This window comes from Oryzias latipes, chromosome 17 (genome assembly GCF_002234675.1).
Source record: "Oryzias latipes chromosome 17, ASM223467v1".
In the NCBI taxonomy this organism is placed as follows: Eukaryota; Metazoa; Chordata; class Actinopteri; order Beloniformes; family Adrianichthyidae; genus Oryzias; species Oryzias latipes.
The window spans coordinates 28,989,992-29,016,169 of NC_019875.2; the positions used below are offsets into that span (position 1 = coordinate 28,989,992).

Consider the following 26,178-nt stretch of genomic DNA (forward strand, 5'->3'; position numbering starts at 1 on the left):
CAGTAAAAAAAATTAATAAAAAAATGGGGGGACAAAATCTCTTATGGGGCTCACAAAAGTTTCAAAATACGAATAAAGAAAACACATGTCAGGGGTTTCTGAAGGAAGTTATGAAACTTATTATGGGATGGCCAGAGGACCTGCAGCATGGGGACCATTTTGTGGTTGTGAAGCGTTCAGTTTGGCGGTTTTAAAATTTTTCCCACCATATGGGAAAGGAAAACTTTTAAGTGATCTTCATACCAAGTTAAGTCTACAACCACAACAGAAGTTTTGTTGACCTTTGACCTCGTTAAGAGGCCACCATCTTAAGTTTTCCAGAAAAGTAATTGTTATTCCTCCAAGGAATTTCGATCTATCACCTCCTCCTTGAGCATCATTGGGAAGCTACTTGCAAAATAATGTTGGTTTGGCAAGGTTGTAGAGTTGTAACGCTGTTTACGTGGTTGCTAGCACCTTTTTTTTACTGGAGTATTGTGAAAATGGACTCATGAATCGTTGGCTCAACCTGAACGAAACGATATAACACATGATATGAGTATATCAGGAATGTGGGCGTGGCTAACAAAAACCTCTGTTGCTAGGGAAATCCAAAAACGTACTTGTGCCGACGCTTCTAAAAACGACATCAACCTGTTCGTCACCCTCTGCAGACCAAAAAAGCAAATGGTTGCTATGGAGACGAAACCAAAATTTAAGCCGCCATTTTTTAAATGAATATGTCACATGCAGCTCTAAACAGGCTGGCAGGAGAGTGAAGGGCGTGAAGCAACCACTCAGCCAGTGAAGGCGGGTAAAAAGGGGGCGACGACCAGGGTGGGGGCGTGTGGCGCCTGCAGCAATGCAGCGCGCCGCTGTAATTTGATCAAAAAACCTCTGCTTCTCTTTGTGGTCTAAAATAAATCTTTTTAACAGTTTAAAAGAAGAAGAACACAATTTATCACCTTCAATTAGCTACATTTTATCATATGTTTCCCTTTTGATGAATGTGTTTTTACTCTTCTGGTGGTTAATAAAAGTGAGTAAAGAGGCTCTTTCAGAGTCTAACTGCCCACGGAGACTGTCTTTGTTTAACTTTTTTTTGTATCAGCAAAACATGTGAGTTTAAAATGTATTGGATTCTCATTTAGAAAGAACCTTGTAAATGTTATGAAACTGCTCCTCAGGGCCTGATCGTGCTCCTGGTGACTACAGCTGACGTTACACAGCATCGCTCTCCTTTTCTTCTTCCAATAAGGAAACAAAACTGCTGCTGTGGCTGAGCTTTGAATGCTGTTACAAGTCAAAGAAAAATCTGCTTTAGAAAAGAACATTTTCAAATCATATTCACAGATAACAATGGGGTTATATGGAAAAAAATAAAAAAAAGTCCTGTTTGGAGAATTTTGCGCCTGTCCTGTCTATGAAGCATGAAATATTCTACACTTCTGAGAAAACTGAAAATGTTGACTTTTCATGGTGTTGTCATTGGGGGTTTTCTTTGAAGACTTACTGTGTAGATTGCACAATTCTTCTAGATGATGAATATAGACCACAATGCATTGCAGTTGAACGATTTCTTTATCTTATTTTTTTTAATGTATGCAAATTGATTTTTTTACACACATTCTGAATGTTTTCATCATCAGAAAACAGTTAAATGTTCTGTGTCAAATGTTTATTTTATAATGATTTTACTTTGTCCAACAGGTGACGTCTTATTTGAAGTTAAAAAAAAGCAAATCAGCTGAAACCAGTCCGGTCATTCTCCTCTGAACTCTGGCATCAACAAGGCAGAACTGCCACTCGCTGGAAACGTTCTCTTTTTCAGACCATTCTCCGAGAACCCACCCTAGAGATGGTTGTGGGTGAAAATCCCAGTAGACCAGCCTGTCTGGCACCAACAAGCATGCCACGTTTAAAGTCACTTCAATCCCCTTTCTTCTTCGTTCTGATGCTGGGTTTGAACTGCAGCGGATCGTCTTCTTCGTCTTCTTCACTGTGCAAACAGGAGGACGTCGTACATAAACTGTGTGAAGGCGTTGAACAGGACTAAGGTGCAGAACCGCCTTCCCAGTGCGTGGACTGACAAACATTGGAGAGTTCTTTTTACAAGGCTCCCGCGCAAAAGAAAACTGGAGACCTCCAATGTCGGATCTTTCATGGTGCTGTTACTCACTGTTATTCATTCAACCCTTTTTCTATCTTGTGGGGTCCAGATGACCCCACTCCCAGCATTAACGTGCCTTGGAGGCACGTTAATGCTGGGAGTGGGGTCATCTGGACCCACAAGACAGCACAAGGGTTAACGTCTGTGTTTGCTCTTTTTAATTTGCCCATTCTCCTTCTTCACACTGTCGAACAATCTGTCCTGTTTTAAATAATCTGATTATTTAATAATGTTCTTTGTTCTGTGTCTATGTGAACTATGTGTCACGGGTCCGCCGTCAGCTGCCTCCCTCCTCCCTACTCCTCATTGGAACCAGCTGCACCTCATCACCTCATCACCAGCAGACCTTCTTAAGGAGATCCATCCCAGCATACTACGCCAGTCCGTTACACCCTCTCCGGTGCCTACGCCTGGTCTCTAGTTTAGTCTAGTTTCTGCCAAGTTAAGCCACGTACTTACCTTACCTTGCCTTGTTCTACGCCTTCAGGTCCGTTCCTCCACGGGTGCTGCTGGTTCCTCCTCGTCACAGGCTGTCTTCGCCGTCCTCGGCTCCAGCACTCGCTCCAAGCTGTGCTCGCCGTCCTCGGCGCTCCTCCTCGTCACAGGCTGTCTACGCCGTCCTCGGCGCTTCTCTTCGTCCACGACTCCCATCCCCTCTCAGATTAAAACTTCTGACTCTGCCTCGTCTCCTGAGTTTCTTCCGGGTTCCAGCATCTGGGTCTCCATAGAATTCGACCATGACACTATGTTCTGCTGCTTTTTTACGTGACAGATTTTTTTTCTGTTCTTATTAACTGTAATCCCTGATGAAACATTCAAGTGCTGTTGGTGTAAATAACGTTGATAAGGGCTACATAAATGGTCTGGTCTCTAAAAGATGGACCCGGTGCCACTGTTTTTCCTAAAGCAACGCCACAGTGTGAGGGAGAGCACATCAGTGTGTCTTTATTTCATTCTTTCTGACAGTCACTGCAGCTCTGTCTTCTCACAAACAGACGTAAATACACGTTCGTTCCTTTGCTTGACCCGTTTGGACTAAAACTCCCTCACGGCTCCGTCCATTCCTTATATGACCCCGCCCACAATCCCGGGAAAGGTACATGATTGGCTAGAACTTTACAGCAAACCTGAATAGAAAACAAGTGATTGACATGTCTGAAACATATATAGTATATACAGTACTGGTATCACTTGGCACCCAGCACTCATCCTCATGTGAGGGATGTTGGGGTTTGGATACTTTTATAACAGTGAGATTGTGAGATCGGGTCCGTAATTGTCTAAAGCAGTGGTCCCCAACCTTTTGACGCCACGGATCGTTATGATGTCATTCAAAGTTTTCACGGACCGGCCTTTGAGATGTGGCAGACAATTATTGTAGCAACACTACAACGAAAGAGGAACACAAATCTGACAAGGCAAATTCTAAGCATTTATTTAGACAGGCATGACATTGTACACGGCACAGGTGTCATCATCCTCTCCCACACTCATGGCGCTAAAATGAAGCACTGTCTGTTTAATGCAGCTTTCTTTTTTTGGGAGTGGAAGGCTCCTATTGGGTCTCCTGGCTGGGCCTTTTCCACTTGGCAGAGAAACTTTCCACGTTTGTTTTTTACTCATTTTGCTAGTTCCTGGGTTTTATTTTCGCGGTATCCTATCACGTGACAGAGAAGAGCGCCTTGGCCTGCGTCAAGAGTAACATAGATGGATGTAACAGAGAATCGAGCATATTTTTCAAAAGAAAACATCTTTCAGATTCCTAAACAAATAAAACAAAGTCATTTAAGTTATTTACTCTTTCTGTGCTGCCCGGTACCAAGTGACCCACGGACCGGTACCGGTCCGCAGCCCGGCGGTCTAAAGGACTTGACATCAGGAACTGAGAACTTATCAAACTTGTGCCTAACCTTAACCTGCTCTTCATCTCTTTTGTTATGCTCCCTCTCTAAAGTGCATCATCTGTTCAGCAATTACACTGCAGTCTTTCTGTGTTCATTGTTTCCCTGTCAGCCTCTAGAACTCCAGTCCTTAAACTAAATGAAAAACATAAACATTGTTTTGATTAAAAGGAAAGTAAAGCTTTAGCCAGGATTCTGCTTCACTTTGTCAATTTTTGGTCTTTGTTTGTATTCTGTGAAGCACTTTGTGCAACATAGGATATGAAAAGTGCTGTCTGAATAAAGTTTGGGGGTTTCTCAACATTTAAATCCTTTTTAGGTCACACGTATTTGTCTTGACAAAGCTGATTTTGATCACGTTTTCTATTTTCTCTGCAGTCCCATTGCATCCGTACATTTTTTTTCTTTTGGTCACCGTAGTCACGAATGAAGCCCAGAAATGATCTAATCTCTTTAACAAGTCTACTTAACTCCAGCATGCGATGCTACAGTGTAACATGGACATCATTTGTCATTTTTAGTGTTAAAGGAAGACTCGAGGGCCAAGAATAACTCAGCGATGAGCGCACAAAAACGAGAAAAGAGGCAGCACTCACATTTTTCTCAGAAACGCTTCTTTTTTCCTTTACAACAGTAGCTGCTAATGGTTATTGTCAGTGATCACAGCAGTTATTCAGTCCATAAGTAGCCTCTGGAGACTTAAAGCATGTCTCCATCTCACCAAGTCCATCCAATCAATCGTGATTGATGGAGCGCTTTGCTGCTGCTTACTGAGACTAACAGCTGAAAGAGGAGGAGTGACACTAAACTCTGCAAGTTCCTTCAATTATCTTCTGAAAATGCTTGGAAAAACGGAAAACCCTGTCAAAATAAAACATTGCACAATAGTTTGAATATATTGTGTCATTGTTTGGCACAACACTCTCTTTAATAACACGTATTGCTGTGAAACATCAAGGAAATCTGACTTTATGTACTGGTAAAAAGAGAATATAAACTCATGCAAATCATCATGACTTCCCTGTAAATCTGTGAATAAAATCACCCAAAAATAACGTTTTGTAGATGATGAAACAGTTGCTGCAGCCCCTGAAACATTTCACGTATTCAAAAGCAGCAGCGGACGGATCGTTTATTCATTCATATTCATTTAGTGGTTCTCACTCTGAAGGTCGACAGCAATAAACATGGTAAACATTTGGAAATACTGCATTTTATTCTCTTGTAAAGGTGCTGTTAACATGTACCTGATCAGTAATTTACTGCAAAGATGAGATGCAGCATGATATTAAATAAAAGCTCCAGAGGCGAGAACAATTGTTTTACGTTTCTCTGCACTTTCACTTTAATCACATCAAACCGAACAAGGACTTGCATCAGCAAACTCATTGAATTTACTTTAGCCAGAATAATTAAAAAATACAATTAAATGATTGCGATTTGAAAAAAAATGATCCACTCAGCTTTTGCAGAAGACGTTTAGTCATAACAATAAATACATTGTAATATCCTGGGATGTTTTAACCTCTTCCCATCTAAGGATAACTCAAAATCAATTTGAATGATTTAAAAGTGTGTGGGCATAGCATGGTTTATTTGTTACCGGAATGGACTGTTCATGGGAACTGGTCTTCCTCCGCCGTGGCGTTCCAAACAGGAAGTATCCGTTGGCTCCAAGAAGTCAAAAGCCCATAGGCTTCTACGGAGAAATAAGGAGCTGTTACTCATTTATTTTTATATTTTATATATTTTATATTTATGTTATTTGTCAAAATAACAATTTTTGCTCTGATACTTTTTTTTTTTACATGTACTTTAAAATCCTAATTTTTTCACATTTTACTATAGTGCAGTGTTGATGGTTGTAGAACTACAACATTGTCTAAAGGCCGTGACAGCGTCTATGCACAATCTGCGCATTTTCTATGACATTTCAGTCTTTCATGATCTGAAAGAAAGAAAATTATGATAACCGGGTGGGGTTAAGGTTGGCCACAACTCGGGGACACATATATAAATCAAAGGGAACAAAAGGAAAATGACCAACAAGACACCAAAGGTGAGCTTTTAAAGCTTCCCTCCAAGCCAGGTGATTGGAAGCAGCCTCAATCAGCTCTGCAGAGGGGGCGGAGTCAGCAGCGGTGCAGGAGCTGGACTTCTACAGGAGCTGAAACATAAACACACACACACCCAAAACAAGCAGACACTACCAGGGGTCGTAACAGCGCGATACACGCCATTCATAAGTGTTTCTTGCGTTCGTTGATGTGCGCAGATGTCCATTAAGGGTTTCGACCGAGGAATTCGGTTTTGAGCTGTTCAAAATTTTTGGTCAGTTGAGAATTAGGCACTGTATACGTATTTTACGTAGCTTATACGCAATTATTACGAAAGTCATACACAATTGTGTAGGATTTTTGTGAGATTCATGCACAAATTTGTGGCTTTTCCACGACCGTTCCACGTATGCCTTACGGACTTTTCACGCATGAACCACCGATGTATAACTTTTATATCGCAGATACGGCATGAATTTTGGGCCGGATTAGGCTTCTGCATTGATGTGTGTGTTCTTTGTGTGGTTTATTTGTCCTTGTTCCGTGGTTTTAACGTTCTTTTTTTGTGATACACCTGTGAAAGTTTCACGTAAAGACCACAACCTTTTTCCTTTTTTCCACATACATTCAAGGTTGACCAATTTTCATCTGCGCAATATGAGCAAAATGTACGTAGCGGTCGTGTGACACGGCCTTAAAACTGACTTCAACAAAACTTAAACTTTTTTTTTGTAAAAACTGTCATTCACTGTTAAAAAAATGTTGGATTTCTATGAAAAATAGTTTGTATTGTAATTTAAAATGTAAAAAAATGATGCAATTCTGTCTTACGTTCTCCTGCCGATACTCTTTTCCCTCCTCATCAGCTTCCTTACCCTCACCTGTTCTTTACTGCATGGATTCTCCTCTGCTTCACTCTGCTTCCCTGCCAATTTGTTGTAAAGTCTCCTCACGTTCAAGCCTGTAGTTCTGCTATGTACTGTTGCCTCTCTGTTGCTGACCTTTTTTCTGTATGTGGACCTGGACCGTATGTGACCGTTGTTTACAGATCTGGATTAACCTTTTGGACTTTTTTTATTTTTTATGGACTTACCTGACCGCCAACCTATTCACCACTGTTCCTCATTTGCCGAATATTGCTCCATTGTTAGCATTTGTTAACCACATGTCAATACACGCTTCCTGTTGCGTAGTAGTTCTGTCTCGGGTGTACTAAAGTGTATGTGTATATTTACCTAATAAAGTGATTTTCACATGAGAAAAACTCCGTTCAGTAACGTTGGTGTGAGTGAGCTCGCCTCTACTTCCCATCATCCATTGTTTTATACTCTCTCCTGCCCCTCACACCCCGAACCTAACAAAGCGAGTGGCAGCAAAATGGCAAGCAATATATGAACCATCCAGACGTATAGTTTTGATCAGCTGAGATAAGGAAAACGTAGACATACATGAATCTATTTGTCTTCTCTGAGTCCAAATGCCTTTTATTTCTTTTTCTAAACAGAAATGTAATTTTGATCTTAATTTTCTTTAGAGATGTCCTCCTGTATCATCAGAAGAAAGCCGCAAGGAAATGTTAAAAACACCCAAAACCCCATTTTCAACAGAGTATACTTGAGTATAAGTATAGTAAGTATATTATGGACCATGTACATGTAGTATTGGAACTCAACACGTCTGCAAACTAAACTGAAACATCAAAAGTTTAGATAGAAAATAAAAGGAATACTGCCTCACTTTTAGTACTGACTAAGTATACTTGAAGTACACTTAACCAGAATACTTTACATTTACATAAATAGAATCAACAGATGTGATTCTAAAAATAAAAAACAACTAAGTTTATTCATGGAGGTGAAATTGATTAAAAAAACTGTTTTTTCTTTTCTTTCTATTATTAACCCTATTGATGCAAAAAGCATCAAACCACCTCTGCTCCAAATTTACCTCGATATAGCCTCTAAATGAAAACAAAACCATTTTCTTAGCTGGAAATAAATTAAGGCTCCGCCTAAAACCACAAAATATTTTCTGAATAACGGAACGCTAGATCTGCAGCATCCAGGTTTTAAAACCGCAGAAAAGCTGCAAACCGTCAATGTTTGTGTGAAATCACTTTTAAATTTAGTGAATTATTAAGTCAATAATCCATTAGGATTGTGCGACTGTAAACGTTTTAAGACAGAAATGAATATGAAAGACATCCGAGAGAACAGTGTGTGTGTGTGTGTGTGTGTGTGTGGGTGTGTGGCTGTGTGTGTGTGTGTTCTCACAGAGAGCAGCTTCGTTAATGGAGCGTGGTTATTTGGAATGGAACATTATGCTTTCCGTCTGGTCTCCTTTATTAACCTCCGGCGTCTGTCGTCATCGAAAGAAGAAACATTCTGATTTGCGTTCAGGCGGCTTTTGCATAATGACTCCAAAGTGTGTGTGGGTGTGTGTGTGTGTGCGTGGGGGGGGGGTGATGTGGAGACAAATTCAGGAAGTTTGTGAGAACTCTGTGTGCTCTTCTCTAATGTGAGACTCATCAATGTGAGTCCTGTACAGCTCCTGCAGACATTAACTCACTTGTTTTTCAGTTCCTCGTGTGCCACAGTCTAAAGAAAAATGAATCATAGGCCTTCAAAAAAAATCACATTGTCACATTAAATCCTGTTTTTAAAAAAAACTCAACTTTTTTATAAAAGGAATAATAAATCAAAAGCACATTTTAACCAAAGATATGATCTAGATGCTGTGTTTATTCAGAGAACTGTGTGAAAATGGTAAACAAGGCCCGGCTCATTTGGTTTCACAGATTATTCCAACAGACACATTTGAACTGTGTGAACAGTCATTTGGAGAAGCGTGCGTTGAATAGGAGCCAGTCATCCTAAACAATAATAACAAGATGCTCTTCAAGTTGCAGGGCGGCTCTCACGGGTCGGGCCAGGGATCTTCGATAATAGGGACACACCGAAGCTTTTAAATAGAAGACGCCACTCTTAAATTTGAAAAAGCGGTGAGGTTTTGGGTCGTTCAGGTGATGCTACAGAAGCATAAATATTCAGAAACACATCCTTGTTTCTTTACCGAACAAATCTACTGTATTTCAACCCTTTAGAACCAATCTAATGGCATCCATGTGAAGATAGTACTTCCTTTTGCACTACTTTTGGGATTTTCTAATGCTTCCACCAGTTGTTAACGTAACCCCTGCCAGTGAATGAAGTTTTTGTGTTATTAAGTGTTGGAGAATCATTAAACAACATGTGATGCGTCTCTGAACAGTCAACTCATACTACGGATAATTAATGAACAGCAGGATGTCGCAGCACAAACAGAAACTCCCTCTGCGTGAACGATCAATGCAGAGCAGCTCGCTGAAATACACTCAATCATCCAAAGCAAAACATTTGAACGTTCATAAACTGAAAACTACAAAAATCTTTAACTGTCTGAGTCGTTTTTTCTACTGTTGCCGTTTGGATTTGTTTGTCACATTTTTACATCGACTGATGAGACATCCATAGGTTTGAACATAAATATTAGGAAATGTTCTTTGAGAATTATGGAAAAGTATAAATAATCTGTGAAATTAAATGGTTTTGATGTGGATTATTATGATGTATTAAAGATTTAATGTCATAATTAAATTAAGGATATTAAAAGACAGAATAGATATCAAATAAAGGAAGTTTATATATTTAAGCCATCAGCTACAACATTTAATATTGATTTATAAATGGGTAAGAGGTGGGATTAAATGGGTCTTTATTTTATTTTCAAGAAGTTAAAAAAACAAAACAAATAAACATACAAAAACTGTTATAACTAAATGTTGTATTTAGAGTTTGACTCCCGGATTTTTCTTGAAAGCTGTGAGCTGGCTTTTGACAAATGAAATCACGACGAACACAGAAACGTATATCAGGAATTATCAAAGCTGTGCTGCAGATAATCTTTTCTTATCTAGCCTCAAACAGGCTGACAGTTTGAAAACCAGCATCCACCAACCCAACATGGAAATTCTGTGATATTCTCTGCTCAGCCAAACTTTAAGCTGATTATCATTTTCATCTTTCTAATTAAACTCTGTTCTCTATTAAATCACCTTCTAAATTATTTTTTTCAGGGTTCACAGTTTAGTTCGTGTAATTTCATTTGGAAATGTCAGACGGACAGCTTTCACCTCAGTCTACTCGCCATCTTTGTAAGGGAGTAAATGAAAGATGCATCTTTGTGGGTGAAATGTATTTAAAAAGGTTTAATCGGGTACTTCAGTAGATTTTAAAGATGTCTTCCGAACATGTTGACATAACAGTTTTAAAGGTCAATTGATAATTAACCGTGGGAAAAGAAGTGAAGCTGTGTGACTCATTAGAAAGCATCCCCTCCTTGAAGTTCTTGAAGGTAATCTACTCTTTCTGCATGTTTGTTTCTGTCATTTAAAAAGTCCCAGACTAGCCGACACTCTCCGCATCAGAGCCATCCTGCTCGGAGGCCATTTGTGGTTCAGCCCCTTAATCCAACCCCTTAAAGGGCTTACATCATGCTTTTCTAAATCCTTTCAGAGTATAAAATATCCATATTTATGGTAAAGTTTTACCTTTGGCACAATAAAGAACAAATTTGAATGAAGTTCAATTAGTTTTTTTTTTCCCAAGCTCCCTTTCCTACCCGAAAGTACGACGATTCCTCTGAGGCACATCTTTTGCTCCATCATTTCATGATGTCATGATGAGCCGTCCTGTCTGCGTTTCTCCCTAAAAAACAGACAACAACTTTTGCAAAGATGGATGTGTATTTTGTGTGTATAATAGGAAAATGTTTTTGCCGGTCACGGCTAACTCTGCGGAGAAAGTGTGTGTTAGCCTGAGGGCGGTGCTGGCAGCACAGACTCTTCCTGAAAGGGGCGGTTCCATACTTTGTGATGTCACAATGTGAGGACCGACTTGTTTTTGGGGTTTGGGAGGGGTTGGTGTTCAATGCTCAGGTTTTTTAGAGGAATGCTCCTACATGCGTGAGTGGAGCAATGTACCACTTTTTGGGTTTTCTCTTATTTGTAGAATTAACATTATAAAACACTTAAAAGCTCAAAAAGTCGATTTTCTGTGATACACGCCCTTTAATACTGAGTGTCCAGCAGGTGAGCGTTGGGTCTCATTTTTATAGTCTTGTTTGACTCAGCAGTGGATGTTAATTATATCATTATGATTCCCTAAAAATAGGGAAAGAAAAACTTACTATATGATCAAATGATGTTGTTTTTTTGTAAATACAACTGTTACGATGCAATTCAGCTAATAAGTAACAGACTCCAATGATTGCATTGAAAAGAAACTGAGCAGCAGTTTTGCTCATTTGCGTTTGTTTACTTTCTCTTCCATTCTGCGATCCTCCACAACACGCAGATGATTAAATTCTTCTGTCTTCCACTTATGTGTCATAATAAACTACTTGCTAGATGAAAATTGATGTTTCATTTTAATGAATAAAATAATGAATCACACCTCACCATGAATTTTAACCCCAAATAGTCCATGTTTAAAACTTCCTAGGCTACTTTAACAAAGCACTTCAGTTTCTTGGGTCATAAAGACAACAGTGATGGTTTTGCATCATTTAGAGAGAAGAAATCTGCACAGATTCAAACAGGAACAGAATGAACCAGATGTGCTTAAATCAGACAGAAATGGGAGCTTTTTCATTATCAGTCTGCTTCTGAATGGATCAAGTTTTCAGATATTCATTTCCCAAGAGAGTTTACACACTTTATAAACAATGTTTATGTAAAATTAATTAGAAAAAAATATAATTTAAAAGTATTTGAGAATCACAAAGAATGCTGAGCCTTTGGTGGATTTGGCTATTTAAAAAAATGACTCTAAACAGTAAACCAGAGAAAATACAGAGACAAGTAAAGAAGTATAGTTTTGTTTTGATGTTTTAAAACATGGACGATTTCAAAAGGAAAAAAAGCTTCTCCAGTAGATGGAAACGACATTATTGTTATTCAATGTACGTTTTTTGTCCTGATATAAATATAAAATAGCTGCAGGTGGATATTTTCATGATAAGATTGTGTATTTTTGAAGGTTTTTTAGCAGTTGCCACACACTCTTGGTGTTTCAGCATCCCCCTCCCCTCTCTTCTACTGTAAAATCATAGAGGACTCAACGTTCTATCTATCTATCTATCTATCTATCTATCTATCTATCTATCTATCTATCTATCTATCTATCTATCTATCTATCTATCTATCTATCTATCTATCTATCTATCTATCTATCTATCTATCTATCTATCTATCTATCTATCTATCTATCTATCTATCTATCTATCTATCTATCTATCTATCTATCTATCTATCTATCTATCTATCTATCTATCTATCTATCTATCTATCTATCTATCTGTCTATCTATCTATCTATCTATCTATCTATCTATCTATCTATCTATCCTCCATGAGTCCTATCCTATTAGTTACAGAAGAAAGTAACAGTCTGAACGGCTGACTGACTTCTGCAGACACCGAGGAGAAGACTGACACCGACTTTAAATTATCTCTAAATGATGGTATGGATGATGTCCTCAGAGGTAGAAACCTGTCAGGAGGCATTTGCTGAAATAAACTAGCAAGAAAAAGCCTGTTCCCCTGAATCGCGCGCTGTCCATCTCATTTTGATTTTCCCCAAAGACACATTTTGATTGAGAGATGATTCTTTGTAATTACCATGGTTCCAGCCACATACTGTAATTGATTGTTCAATTGAAACCATGAAAGTAATTAGGCAGCGTAAAAAAACAGCTATATATTTAAACCATTCACTGGATCTGAGAACTGGACTAGAAAGTTCTGTGTTTCAGAGCACTCCCACATAAAGAAATGCGTTTCTTATCACCCCACCAGCAGAGAGATATCCAGTTCTAAGTCCCTACGTATTTCAATTAAAAAAACTCTCTTGGACACCACTACAGCTTCAAATGCCCCTATTGGAGCAATAGGGAGAACCAAGAAAGGTAGGAGAAGAATTCTGATTCGGCCAACATTTCTATGGCAAACCACTCTCACCTATCAGGAGTACGCTTGTTAGAAGGCCACACTGCTAAAACGTGGAAGTGGGCTACACAAAACCTGTCAATCAGACGTTTTTGACGTGAAACCACACTGGCAAATTACAACTTGAATAGTTTGCACTACAGAAAAAATATCATAAAAAAAGATGATTATAAAGAAAACATGTTTAAAAAGCAGCAGAACAAGAATGGTTATTCTGACCAATAGAATGACTGAGTAACAGCTGTTTATTTCTCTACATGGCTGTGTACGAATTCCAACCCTAATTCCTAACTACTAGTGTTAATGTGTATAGTTTTTATTTTGTCTAAATTTAAACTTTTGAATATAAAAACAGTATTTATTTACATCTGTGATCTTTTGATTAGTCATTAGTGCCTTATTTCTCTTGCATGGTGGGTGACGTAGTAGCGACACCCAGTGGCCATAATGAGAACTGCGTTCAATATTCTCAGAACGCCTTTTTTTGTGGTTACTGATACAAAGATACACAATTGTGTGTGTGTGTGTGTGTGGGTGTGTGTGTGTGTGTGTGTGTGTGTGTGTGTGTGTGTGTGTTAAATCATATCTGTTAATCAACTAATAAGCTTTTCAAAATATATGTACATACATGTCAAGATTTTTTGTCTTTTTAAAAGCAAGGAAACTGGTGGTGTGAAATAGTTCTATATTTATAACCGAACGCAGCCTCCGGTGTTCACTGTTTCATATTGTTTTGTATTGAATTTTTACATTCAATAAAGTTTGGGAAAAAACGCAGCCTCCGGTCCCTGGTCACATGCCAGCGACGCTGGATCAGCTGACTTCAACGTCCTTCTGCTTTGCGAGCTCTTCCTCCTCCTGCATCGACAGCTTGTGTATTTTACAAAATCACATCTGTAATTTGTTGGATTCCGGATAAATTGTGAGTTCGGTCCCCGAATATCTTGCTGTTTCAGCAAGTCAGATCACTGGTTAGATGCTGCTTGAGTGGATGATGAACGGACACGCCATTCTTTACACGGGGGTCACTTTGGCCTTCTGGAGCACCATCCTGATTGTCGGTAAGACTTCCGCTTTAGCTCTAATGGCAGTTAAATATTGTTAAATTCATAAACATAGTTTGTTAAGTGACGGCAGTCTAGTGGAGTCAACCATTCTGGTGTCGTGACCGTGGGGGCCGGTTGTTTCAGTTATGTGATACAAATCAATGGGACCTGGCTAATTCCTGGGACGGTTGCAATTTCATTTGGTTGCTAGCGCTGCTTTGGTTTAAGATTGTCTCGTTTACTGAACAAAGCAAATATATACGATTGCCATATACACGTAATAAACCATATGAGAATCAGATTTACAGTTTTGTAGTTTGTGTATTTAGTCCTAGGCCAGAATTAAGTCAAGCTAGGCTAATGCTAACATGTCACAATCAGTGGGTTAAAAAAAAAATCAGTTTTAAGGACATCTATCCATGTCAATGCGCCAGACTTGATCTTATGGCCTATACTATTATTATTATTATTATTATTATTATTATTATTATTTTGCATTTGGACTATTTTTTTCAGTAGTTTAGTGTTACATGTAAACGTTTTAAACGGGAACTACAGCAGTTTTCATATGAGAGTGAGACATCCTGTTTTCCACATCTACTTCTGCTTCTTAAGAAGGGCAGACAGGAAGTGATGAGAGCTCCTAACATGATCCATGGCTGTGTCCGAATTCCCACTAACTACTAAAAAAACGATTTAGTGCGGCACTGTAGCGCCCTGAGTTTCCAAAGCAATTCGAACACCAAGTTCACTACTTTTTTTTTTAAACAGTGGATATGACGTCATCGATTTCAGGAAGTTAAAATCTAATTAATGTGAGCGTTTTGTGACGATTATTTGAGTCCACTTTCTTGTGACAGTAAAAACGTTGATGATTTATAAAAGAAATTCATGTAAATACATTTTTTGGAGGGCAAAAATTGTGCCGATGCAATGCATTGTGGTCTATATTCGCCAATCTAGTGAGCTTTGATGCACACTGGTTATTCGCAGAGACTTATGAGAAATTTCCAGGGCACGGGATTTTGGAATTGTAGATTCGGTCAGCACTAAATAATAGCCACCAAACTATAAAGTGCACTATATAGCTAGTAGTGAAGGAATTCGGACACAACCACAGAGTCCAAAGGTTTTCCTTTTTGTTTCCGCAGGTATCTGCTACACCATCTTTGACCTGGGGTTTCGCTTTGATGTAGCATGGTAAGAAGTCTTCTTACAAAGTGAAGTTGTAGAAAACCAACTTGGCTCTCCTGATGGAGACGTTGATGTTTTTGCTCTTAACCGAGCTATATATTTAATATTTGTTTTGTTGTCGGGGATCCAGAAGCTGCACTGCAAAAACGTTTTTTAAAACTAGAATCTCTAGAAAGTAGTCGAATGAGCCGTGAACTTAACAAGAAATCCCATAATGAAATATCCAAATCTAGAAAAAACTTCACAGTGAATGTTATACAGCCCAATAATATTTTTTTATCTACTGTAATGAACGGAAATGACTCATTTTAAAGCAAAATGTGATGCAATTCAAATACAATCTAAAGGCGGCGTCACAATCAGCGCAAATTGCACGGATGTAAATTGATCAGACATGGATCTACGTGGAATAAGTGAGAAAAGCTGTGACATTTTCACAGATGTTTCACGAATGAACCACATTAAAACCACGGAGGTACGAATTAACCATGTGAGCGTCCGTGAAGTAATGTGAACATACGTGCGCCGGATACGCGATATAAAAGTTATACATCAGTGTTACATGCGTGAAGAGTCCGTTAGACAAACGTGGAACCGTGGCGGAAAGCCACAAACTTGTGTATGCATCTCGCAAAAAATCTCACACCATTGTGACATGTTTACGTAATACTCGTGGATAAACTACGTAAAATAATCCGACCAATCATTTTGAACAGCTCCAAACCGAATTGTCGCAAAGAACCAATCGGCCGAGACCCTCGACGGACATCTGCGCACATCGATGAATGACGAAGACATGGAACACGCATGTATCATGATGACACGTGGAAAATCGGCTAATGTACGTAGTGGCCGTGCAACACGGCCTTCAGTGCAGGTTGGCCCATCAATCAATCAATCAATCACGCTCCAGATGTGGTCGTTGAACAGACGTCCCAAAGAACCGATTCTTCTGAATTCTCAGGAAAACAGTCAAAAGGAACTCCTCTTCCAGGGCTCCAGACTGCGAGCAATTGGTCGCATTTTGCGACCAAAATTTGAGAGTGTGCGACTGAATTTTACATCCAGTCGCACATGTGCTACCAGTAAATTTGCCTCCCCCACCCTTCGTATTTTTTATACATCAAAAGTGGAAGGGGCACGTCAATGATCAATGAAATAATCAATGAGACGCAAGCCACACGGACGCAGGCAGACACACACACTCGCGCACATACTCATGAAACGCGAGCACACACTCGCGTGATACCTGTCTGTGAGGCGGCCACTGCGTGTGAGAAGAATAGGGAAAGCCACTGTGAGTGGCTAAAATGCGTGTAGGGGGAGGGGCCTAGAGATAATCGAGCGCGCGTAAACATCTGTGGGAAGGAAACGGAGACAAATATCACAACCTGATATGTGCGTCTGAGCTATGAGTAAGCGAACTATTGATTCGTTCTTCCGACCTGCGGCTAGTGTACCAGTGCCAGAGTGTACAGCAGGGCTCTCAAACTCGCGGCCGCAGGCTATTTGCGGCCCCCAAGATGATATTTTGCGGTCCCCGCCTTAATATGAAGGTTTAATGTTACTGCAGCCCGCCAGTTTGTATGAATGACACTTTCTCATTGTCGTGCGCGGAGCTGACCAACCAATCACAGTGGGGTAAATGACTCTTGGGGGCGTGACAATGACAGGGTTTGAAAGCAGGAAACCTGACAGCCCCCTCCCTCCCCGGACCACATTAAGGAGTTCCTTACTTTCCTTTAGAACGTATTTATTCGCTCGTAATTTTCTAAATACATGCAGTCCGTGCTGAACTTTTCTCTGGGCCGCACAGACCCGGAGGAAGGTTTAGGTTTTGGTTACGGCGGCGCATCAAACGGTTATGCACGGCTGTTACGGCAGCACACCGCTCCCATCCCGCGGGAGTGGGGTCAGCTGAGGAGAATAAATGTCCCACACCTACATGCGTGACAGCTAACGGGGCTTGAACTTTAAACACGTGCGAGCAAAAAAAACATTAGTTTTAGACTCACTGAAAATACGTGGGGAAAATGCAACGATAGACGTGTTTGAGATGAACCGGCACCTCGCCTGGATCGTTGGGGACACCAGGCGGGGGGGCTGAGAGATGAAAGCGAATCTGCAGCAAGACTGAAGGACAACAGTTGGAGTTGTCCTTAACATTCAATTTAGTTTTAATATTCTTCTCCCCCTTAGTATGATCTGTGTTATTATAGATTTTATGATTATTTTAATGTTTTGTGATGTATGTAGCCTTTTTTAATGAATTGGTATTTTAAATTATTTTAATTAATCACTCCACTACAAAAACCATCAGGACACATGTCCCATAATGCATTGTTTTGTAGTCTCTAGTTTCCAGCTGTGTTCGGGTAGGTTTGCCCCTTGCTCCCACCCCTTTCTCGCGATATTTTTGTGATGATTGACAGTTGATGTTGGAGCAAAAACAAAAATATATGTCACACACCAGGTGATCTGCGCAGCGTTGAGTCCACCTGGGTGATCTCAAACACGCTTGTTGTGCATCTTGGCTGCACCTATTTGGTGTCACAAAGATAAATTTCCATCCGTTTTCTTTACTTATTTGTACTGTCATGACAGCGATGGTGCTGTCAGTTTACCTTCTTGTTGCATCTTCAAAAGTGCAGAATAAAATGTGACACTGAATCTCAAACAGCACATTGTAATTTCTGCATCTATTATTAAAGTATTTATTAGTAATACAGTGGAAATTAGTAGATTTGGTTAGAATGTTGATTTACGGTATGCGCCCCTAAATTATCTGGTTGCGCCCCTAAATTTTTCAGTTAGGGGCCACTGTGCTCCTAGTGAAAAAAGTTAGTCTGGAGCCCTGTCTTCTTTTCTTTGGTGCTGGTGGCAAACGACACTAGTCAAAGGAAAAGTTGTACTTGACTTAGCTTTTCCTGCAGAGATCGATTTAAGAAGAATTAAAAGTGTTGAATAAAAAATGGAAACAAACCTGGATAACATGATTAAAGTGCTGCCTTAAAAGGGTTAGATAGGAGTAAATCTGTTCAGTTTTCTTTCATACAATAGGTATTCTAAAAAGCAGCTCTATTAATAAACACTCATGAACAACAAAACATAAATTCACTGCATTAAAGCAACTTTGAAGTTGGTTGACCTGCTTTTGTTTTTTTATGCTTAATTACCTTTTAATGTCATGTAAAAATGCCAAATATGTGCAATATCTTCACATTTCTACTAAAACAAGAAGGACATTTACTTTTTCATTTGCCGTTTCAAACGCACACATGACAACAGAAAGTGCTGGGAGACGTTTGAACTGCAGGAAAAGACTGTGGTTGCACTTTAGTCCGTCCAGCACAGGAAGATGTCGATTAAAACGGAGAATCAGCTCTTAAAAAAAAAAAAAAACAAAGTAGATTCTTGGACTGAAGGGTCAACAAAAACAGGAGTGTAACACTCAGCGTACAGAAGTACGCTGAACTACTAGTAATATACTACTAATATTAATATTAAAAAGCCATTTCACCATGACTACATTTATTTAACTTTTTAATTTTTGGTCCCCGTAAAAAAAAGAGGATCTAGACTTAAACTTGGCTGCAGAATTTATATCGTTGGATATTTGAGCACATAACATTGTTCCAGACCATTATTTTAATGTCTAACGCAGGGGTCCCCAAACTACGGCCCTGGGGCCGGACCCGGCCCGCCCATCCATCTGACCCGGCCCCCTGAATGATAACAGAGAGAGACCCTTTTTTATTTGTATTTTTTTTTTTTTCATTATATTTTTTTAAGCCCGGCCATGTGATGGAGACTTATAGAAGCAGTGGCACGGCCACCCCTGCCCGACACCCGGCCACCCCCAGTGGCCACCCCACGCTACTAAACTGTGGTAGCATCCGTTATGCATTTCATCCCAAATGCGCAGCCTGCAGGCGGCAAGTCGCTCTGATCACCTAAACCAGGGGTGTCAAACTCATTTTGGTGCGGGGGCCACATTCAAGGCGTCTGATCCCAAGTGGGCCGGACCAGTAAGATAAAAGCAAAAAACAGTTTTTTCTGGGTTTTGTTTTACTCAGTTGGAAAAAATGCCTCAGCCAACATGGTAGCCTAATCACTTATTATTACACATTCATACTCATTCACAGAGGCCAATGGATGTAAAATAAAATGCATTTCACATAAAAAAAATGGTTAATTTTATTCAGACAGAATATTTTACATTTGACACTGAATTAATCCTTATAATAAACTCAAGAAGGGCTATGGAAAAGATGAAACACCTGCCTAAAATGTAAATGTGCAAATCAATGAATAATTAAACTAAATTAAACAAGAATTTGGAGTTAACCTCCGTTCTCTCCTCAAACTTCAGCCAGCCATTAATATCAGGATTCAGATCCTGAGCAGAAACATATTTACTTTCATTCAAGTGTGCAAAACACAATGAAGTGTCCAAGAATCTTTTCCTGGTTTCTGCCTGAATTTTGTGGCAACACCTGCCTTCTTCCTGACCTTTGATGGGCGCCATCAGTGACCAGACTGACATCATGTGACCAGTTCACTCCAACATAGTCCAGTACTGTAACAAGAGAACTGACTATGTCATCAGCTGTTGTTGGGTCCATCAACTCAAGAAACTCAGCTATGACGGTCTCTTCAGCACCTCTAAGAAATACGCACCGTTGCGCAATATCTGTATCTGTGCTTTCATCAATAGTGACCGAAAATACAATAAATGACTGGATTCCTTAATATGGCGCCCAAGTCTCCTCAGAGATGTTGTATCTGTAATCATAATCCTTGACAGACTGTTTTTTAGGGAACAAAACTTCTGTAGCCTTCAGTATTTTTCAGTAGGTTCAGCATCTGAAAATGGTTTGGATGTTTGCTCCAACTTGTCTGCAATCAGGTGTCTGTCACTGCTCCATCACTGACGTCACGCTGCAGTAAATGGAGACGTTTTTTTTTTTTCAGGCCAGGTTTTAGTTGGTAAATCCTCTCTTTTCTTAACTGCAAATGGTGAAACTTTTCTCATTGTCTCATAGTGGTGCTGAATATAGTATTCTTTGAGCGCTGCTACCTGTTGATGACATAACAAACACGCAGGTTTTGCATTCAACTCCGTAAACAAATAAAACTTTGTCCATTTTTCCTGGAAAGCTCAGCACTTCACTTTAACCCTTTTTTTCTTTTTGACAACATCTTGGTCATAAGGGGGTCACTACTGATCATTCTTATTACAATGTAACAGCAGTGGGGCTTGCGGGGAACCAAACTACATCTGATTCAGACACAGAGCCGTTAAGTTTCACTTTTGGCAGGTGCAAAGATGTGCATTTTCACCTGTTTTGCTTAGCCTTTGCTCCCCCTAGTGGCGGAATTGCGCATTTCGGTTATTTCTTTAAAAAATCATAACTCGCCACAGGAATGGACTAGAAATGTGCTTGTTTTTTTAAACATTCTCATAATTTTTACTCTTCATGACTGGGCCGGATTGAACCATCTGGCGGGCCGTGTGTTTGACACCCCTGATCTGCTCCACACACTCACACGTTCTGGCCCCCCCACCACCACCACTCCCTTCCTGCACCCCTGCAAGCCCACAAACAGCGGTTTCAGTACATATTATATATTTGCTGATTATTTTGTATATATATATATGTTTTTTGTGATGAACCCTGTGGCTTTTAGTTTACATTCAGGCAACCCCTGCGACTGTCAGACTTTTTCTGTTTCAAACTGACCTGAGGGAAACGTCATGTGGCCCTCGCTGGAAAAGTTCGGGGACCCCTGGTCTAACGTGTTCATAATTTTAGAGGCAACCGTATTCACAGCTCACTGCGAGCTCATGGTTTTTCCCGACTCGTAGAACTTCATACACAGCTTGTGCTTCCTGATGTTTCAAATCCTACTTTCCCAGGAAAAATACCAAAGTGGTGCAATTATCCCAATCAACTCCCATCGAATTTTCTGAATTTCTGAATTGTTCCTGCATGTTTGCCTGACAGTCCAGTGTTCCTTTTTCAAAGTTCAACCTTTCTGTTTTCTAATATATTTCTGTTCCGCGTGTTCCAATCGACAGGTTCCTGACGGAGACCTCTCCCTTCATGTGGGCTAATCTCGGCATCGGTCTGGCCATTTCTCTGTCTGTGGTCGGGGCGGCGTGGTGAGTTAAAGGAGCTTCAGGGTTTCAAAAACCTCAAAAATCCTGACTTCTGATCATAATTAAGGTTCTGCAGTCAGTAATTCACTCAATTTCAATAGAAAAATATTAAAATGTTCGATTTTCTTGTGAGTTTTGGAACAGTACTAAGAAATTATTGTGTCCAATATAACGTGTAAATTGTTCCAGACCCCCATTATTTGTGTAGAAATGTATTTATTTAATGAAAAAGTGACTCATCAGGTGCCGTTTATTTCATTTTCCCTGTATTTTCAGAATTAGAATGAACTCAAAGCATATGAAATGTTTCTGAAAACATTGAGATCTATGCTGTCCAGACGAAAAGTTTTTACTGAATTCTATTCAGTTTTTGCATCATCTGTGCCTCTTTGACTCACACTGCGTAATTTTCATTTCTTTAAAACCTTTCTGTCTGTTTGGCCTCCAAATTAGATCGGATGCAGATGTTGCATTTATTTGAGCCTGACCCCTCCGTAATGCCCCTAAAATGGGGTCAGCTGTTTGCAACTGCAGTTTTTGTTTTTTGGTAGATTGGTATGGCAAGCAAAAGGTAGCATAAAACACCAGGAAAAGCACCGTAAACATCGAAAAAGGCTGTTCTGACACACATTTTGCAAGTATTTCTGCTCACGTTGTCCCAAGATGGGCATGAAAAGCGTCTCACCATACAATGGTTAACCTCTTGAATACTCTTATGACTGTTTCTGAGTCACGCTTTAAATGCGTGACTTTGTTTAACCCTTGTGCTATCCTAGGCCCTTTAACATTGGGAGTTGGGTCATCTAGACCCACTTGACAGTGCGCTAAACCTCTTTTCTTCACGGATTTGCGATCTTCACTGGTGTTCATGGATTACATGAAATCTTTCCACCTTTATCCACCTTTGTAATGGTAGGGAGAACATGTCAAAGTAAGGATGGGGTCATCTAAGATAGCACAAGGGTTAAAATGATCAGCGGTCTGAACTGGCAGAGAAAATCCCTTTTTGGTTTGACATCTTTTTACATTGTTTTTAAAAAAAGGGGCATCTACATCACCGGCTCCAGCATCATCGGGGGGGGCGTTAAGGCTCCTCGCATCAAAACCAAAAATTTGGTCAGGTACGTTTCAATTACAGAAGGAAAACACAAAAAAGTTTCTTTTCTAACTTCATTTTCTATCTTTAGCATCATTTTCTGTGAAGCTGTGGCCATTTATGGGATCATCATGGCCATCGTCATTAGTAACATGGCTGAGGTAGGAGCATGACAGCGATTTTAGAAAAAAATACTGCAGAAGAGATCGATTATTCAGACAGTAAAGTTCTGTTTCCTAAACCATCTCATTGTAGAGGTTCAGTGGAACGACCCCAGAGACCATTGGAGCACGAAACTATCAAGCTGGTGAGAAAACCTCCTTTTAGCGGCAGAGTAAACCTGAAAAGTCTGCAGTTTCAGTTTTCTCCTGTGGTGTTTTTGTTTAGGTTACTCCATGTTTGGGGCGGGTCTGACGGTGGGGTTCTCCAACCTCTTCTGCGGCATCTGTGTGGGCATCGTGGGCAGCGGCGCGGCTCTGGCCGACGCCCAGAACCCCAGCCTGTTTGTGAAGATCCTCATCGTGGAGATCTTCGGCAGCGCCATCGGCCTGTTCGGCGTCATCGTAGCCATCCTGCAGGTGACTCTCCGGGTTTTTAGACGGTTACAGCCGTGATGTCATGGATTCCTGCTCTGAAACTCTTCTTTCTGTCCACAGACATCCAAAGTAAAGATGGGCGACTAAAAGACGCCAAAACACTGCTGGAAAACTAAGATGGATTATTATTGTGTAAATACATAAATTATTTAAATGTGTCTATTTGCCTGGTTTTGTTTTTAACCATCATTCAGTGGGTCAGAGTTTCCCTGTTTTCTTCAGAACCTTTTTTCTGTTTTTGGACATTTCAAAGCTCCAAAATGATCTGAACTCACACTTCCTGACCTTCCTGTCGCATCTTTGTCAGGTTTTTCTGGCTCTTGCTAACGAATGATGGTTAAAAACGACACTGGGGCGTGTGACTCTGTGTGTGTGTCTTCTTTTTCCTTTTCCATCCTGTGAGGCATGAGGACGTTTGCAGCTCGGTCTGTCGGTTCAGGGCTGCAAACTGGGTGACATTCTGTGTTGTTGGATCATGAGATGCCATGTTTGGCAGCCCGGCGAGCGGAATAACCGTCACCGACACTGGAAGAAGGACTTAGCCGGTGTTTCGATTAGGATGAAGTTGAGTCATGCGCAGGCCTGTTCAGTGTTTCTGATTGTTAAAAGAACAGCTGATGGTCTCAAACCTGCACGGCGACCCGCAAACGGACTCGTTTCTGGAGTTTCTAAATTCAATCAAATAAATTCAATTGATCTCAAATTATGTCAGAATCATCAATTTCTTTGCTCTTTAATTTGGAGTCCAGTTTTCTTGACTCAACTTCTAAAAGCATCTGAGGAACATCTGACTCGTTCGGGTCATAGCGTTCGTTCTTCACCAACACAGGAAGCAGCTGCAGAATGAGCTTCATCCTGCAGGAATCTTCCTGTTTTAATGCTCATTTTGTCCAAAGTGCGTCTCTGTGCTTTTAATGAACCTAAAGGTCTCCGCATTCGCTTTTTAGACGGATGTTGTCACGGATGCGTCGCTCCAGCCGTCACCAGGAACCCAATTCCAGTCGTGCAGAAATGTAAACCCTGCAGTTTCCCTGTGCAACCCCTTTGTTTTGAATGTACACGTGATTCCTCCGTGGCAGATGTTTGCTTCACAGTTTCCAAATGGTTCCCAACATTCCTGACAGATGAGGCGGAGATATTTGAGTGTAAGACAGACGGGCTCCAGCAACGCGACGAAAAGACATCGCCGGTTCTTTCTATTGTTTTGTACAAACTTCTGGGGTGCAGTGTTCTGTCTGGATCTACTTTAAAAATCTTCATTTTTGTTTTTTATTTTTACATGTGACTGTCGGCTAAAGGATGAAATGTGCGTGTTGTGATGAAACTGGAAAACTCAAACGTGATTTTTGTCTTTCATGGAAATGAAGAAAAAAAATAAAACACCTGGTGAAATAGTTGGTCTCGACTCGTCACAGGCCAATTTACCAAACTTCTTTTCTTTTCTTTATATATTCATACACAAACCACATAATGGTGAGCAAACAAAACTCATGTTTTTCCAATTATGAAAAACAGTCCAGGATATTTTTATCTGTTTCCAACTATAACAGAAATGTTCTAATGTTTTGGTTTCAGATGAACAGAAAATACATGGTTCACATTGAAACTTAAATCTTTTATGTGTAAAAACTGGAACATCTTTAAATGTGCTTCTTTCATTTTAGGTGCAAGTGGGTATTTTGTGTTTAAAGAAAATGATCCGTCTATCAGGGTGGTTTCTAGGTCGCCTCTGTACTAAAGTTGCAGAAAATCTTTGGTTTAAAGTTTAGAGTTACTAATTGATTGTTGCATTTTTTAATCTCAGACAGGGATACCAATTTACCACGCAATTCTTTAAGATAAATTGCTGCCTTGCAACCTGGAGGAATCTTAAACGTACTTCCAAAATTACCGATACAAAAAAAAGTAACAAATGATAAACAAAAATGAGTTGGAATCGATGAGACAGAAATGGAAACAAAGCAAAGAAAAACCAAACAATTCTGACACATGTCACTTCCTGTTTCCTGTGGATGGATTTGTATGTACAATACTATGGTTTGTGGAGGGAAACTTAGATGGTGAGTAAGATTAGATTTAAAACTAAGTGTGCACCCTTAGAATTAGGCTGTTATGTTGTGGTAAAGTGTGATTTGTTTGCCTGTGTGTGTGCATGTGTCGGGTGAAAACTGTAAACTGCTGCTGGGCTGGGAGACAAACAAACGATGGAGGCCGGTGTTCAGGCGCTGTTCTGCAGCCTGTGACGCTACCTTTGGTGAGTCAGGCTCTGGACCAATCCTGGAGGTTCTACAGAGGATGCTGTTTGTGAAACCACGTGCGGCGTGTCGTGGTCCAAAAATGGTGTGCGGTTTTTTTGTTCTGTAAAATCAAAGTTTCAGGTTTTTATTTGTGCGTCATAAATACCTTCAAAAAATGACCCAGTTCTTATAAAGTCATTGTTTCTGCCTCTTTCATCTGCTTCGTGTTTTGGTTTTTTACAACTGAATGCATTTTATGTTTTTCAATTCGGCTTTATAGTTTTCGTTTATAAGTGTGTGGTTTCCATATTTATGCCGTTATTATTGTACTTTAAAAACAGGACAGGTATGTCCACTAGATGGAGGAGAAGGCTTTAACATTTGTCATCCTATCAGCTCCAAAAACTCCCAATGACTTTACTCATCTTTCGTTTATGGGTTTTATTGTTTATCACTCAATTTATCCAAATCTGACAAAAAAAACAACAACTAAGTAGTAAAGAAGTTTATCAGGTTCCGGCAGCCTTGTGGAGAACTACAAGTTTAGTTACACAAATGAAACTCTGAGCAAATGCAGATTTTTGTTTTAACTGCTGGTTTTAGATTTCTAATACAGGTCATTCATATGCTAGGGCTCTATTTTTAAGGAGGGTTTTGGTCCAAAGGGAAACCATACCAGCTCTCCTACAGATCAT

The 26,178-nt window shown here is 40.0% G+C and overlaps 1 protein-coding gene across 2 annotated transcripts; it reads left to right on the forward strand.

Annotated features, from left to right (window-relative positions):
- Window positions 1-13,910: 13,910 nt before the first annotated feature.
- atp6v0b (ATPase H+ transporting V0 subunit b) lies at window positions 13,911-24,643 on the forward strand. 2 transcript variants are annotated; one of them, XM_004079432.3, is made up of 8 exons: window positions 13,911-14,212; window positions 15,349-15,397; window positions 21,474-21,557; window positions 22,598-22,675; window positions 22,742-22,811; window positions 22,906-22,957; window positions 23,038-23,228; window positions 23,307-24,643. In XM_004079432.3, exons 1-8 carry the CDS (start codon window positions 14,128-14,130, stop codon window positions 23,331-23,333), a joined length of 636 nt encoding a protein of 211 aa, XP_004079480.1. In that variant the 5' UTR covers window positions 13,911-14,127; the 3' UTR covers window positions 23,334-24,643. The 2 variants fall into 2 exon arrangements, with proteins under 2 accessions (XP_004079480.1, XP_020566853.1); XM_020711194.2 differs by lacking the exons at window positions 13,911-14,212; window positions 15,349-15,397; window positions 21,474-21,557 and adding an exon at window positions 21,613-22,307 and having other exon boundaries at window positions 22,517-22,675.
- Window positions 24,644-26,178: the final 1,535 nt, after the last annotated feature.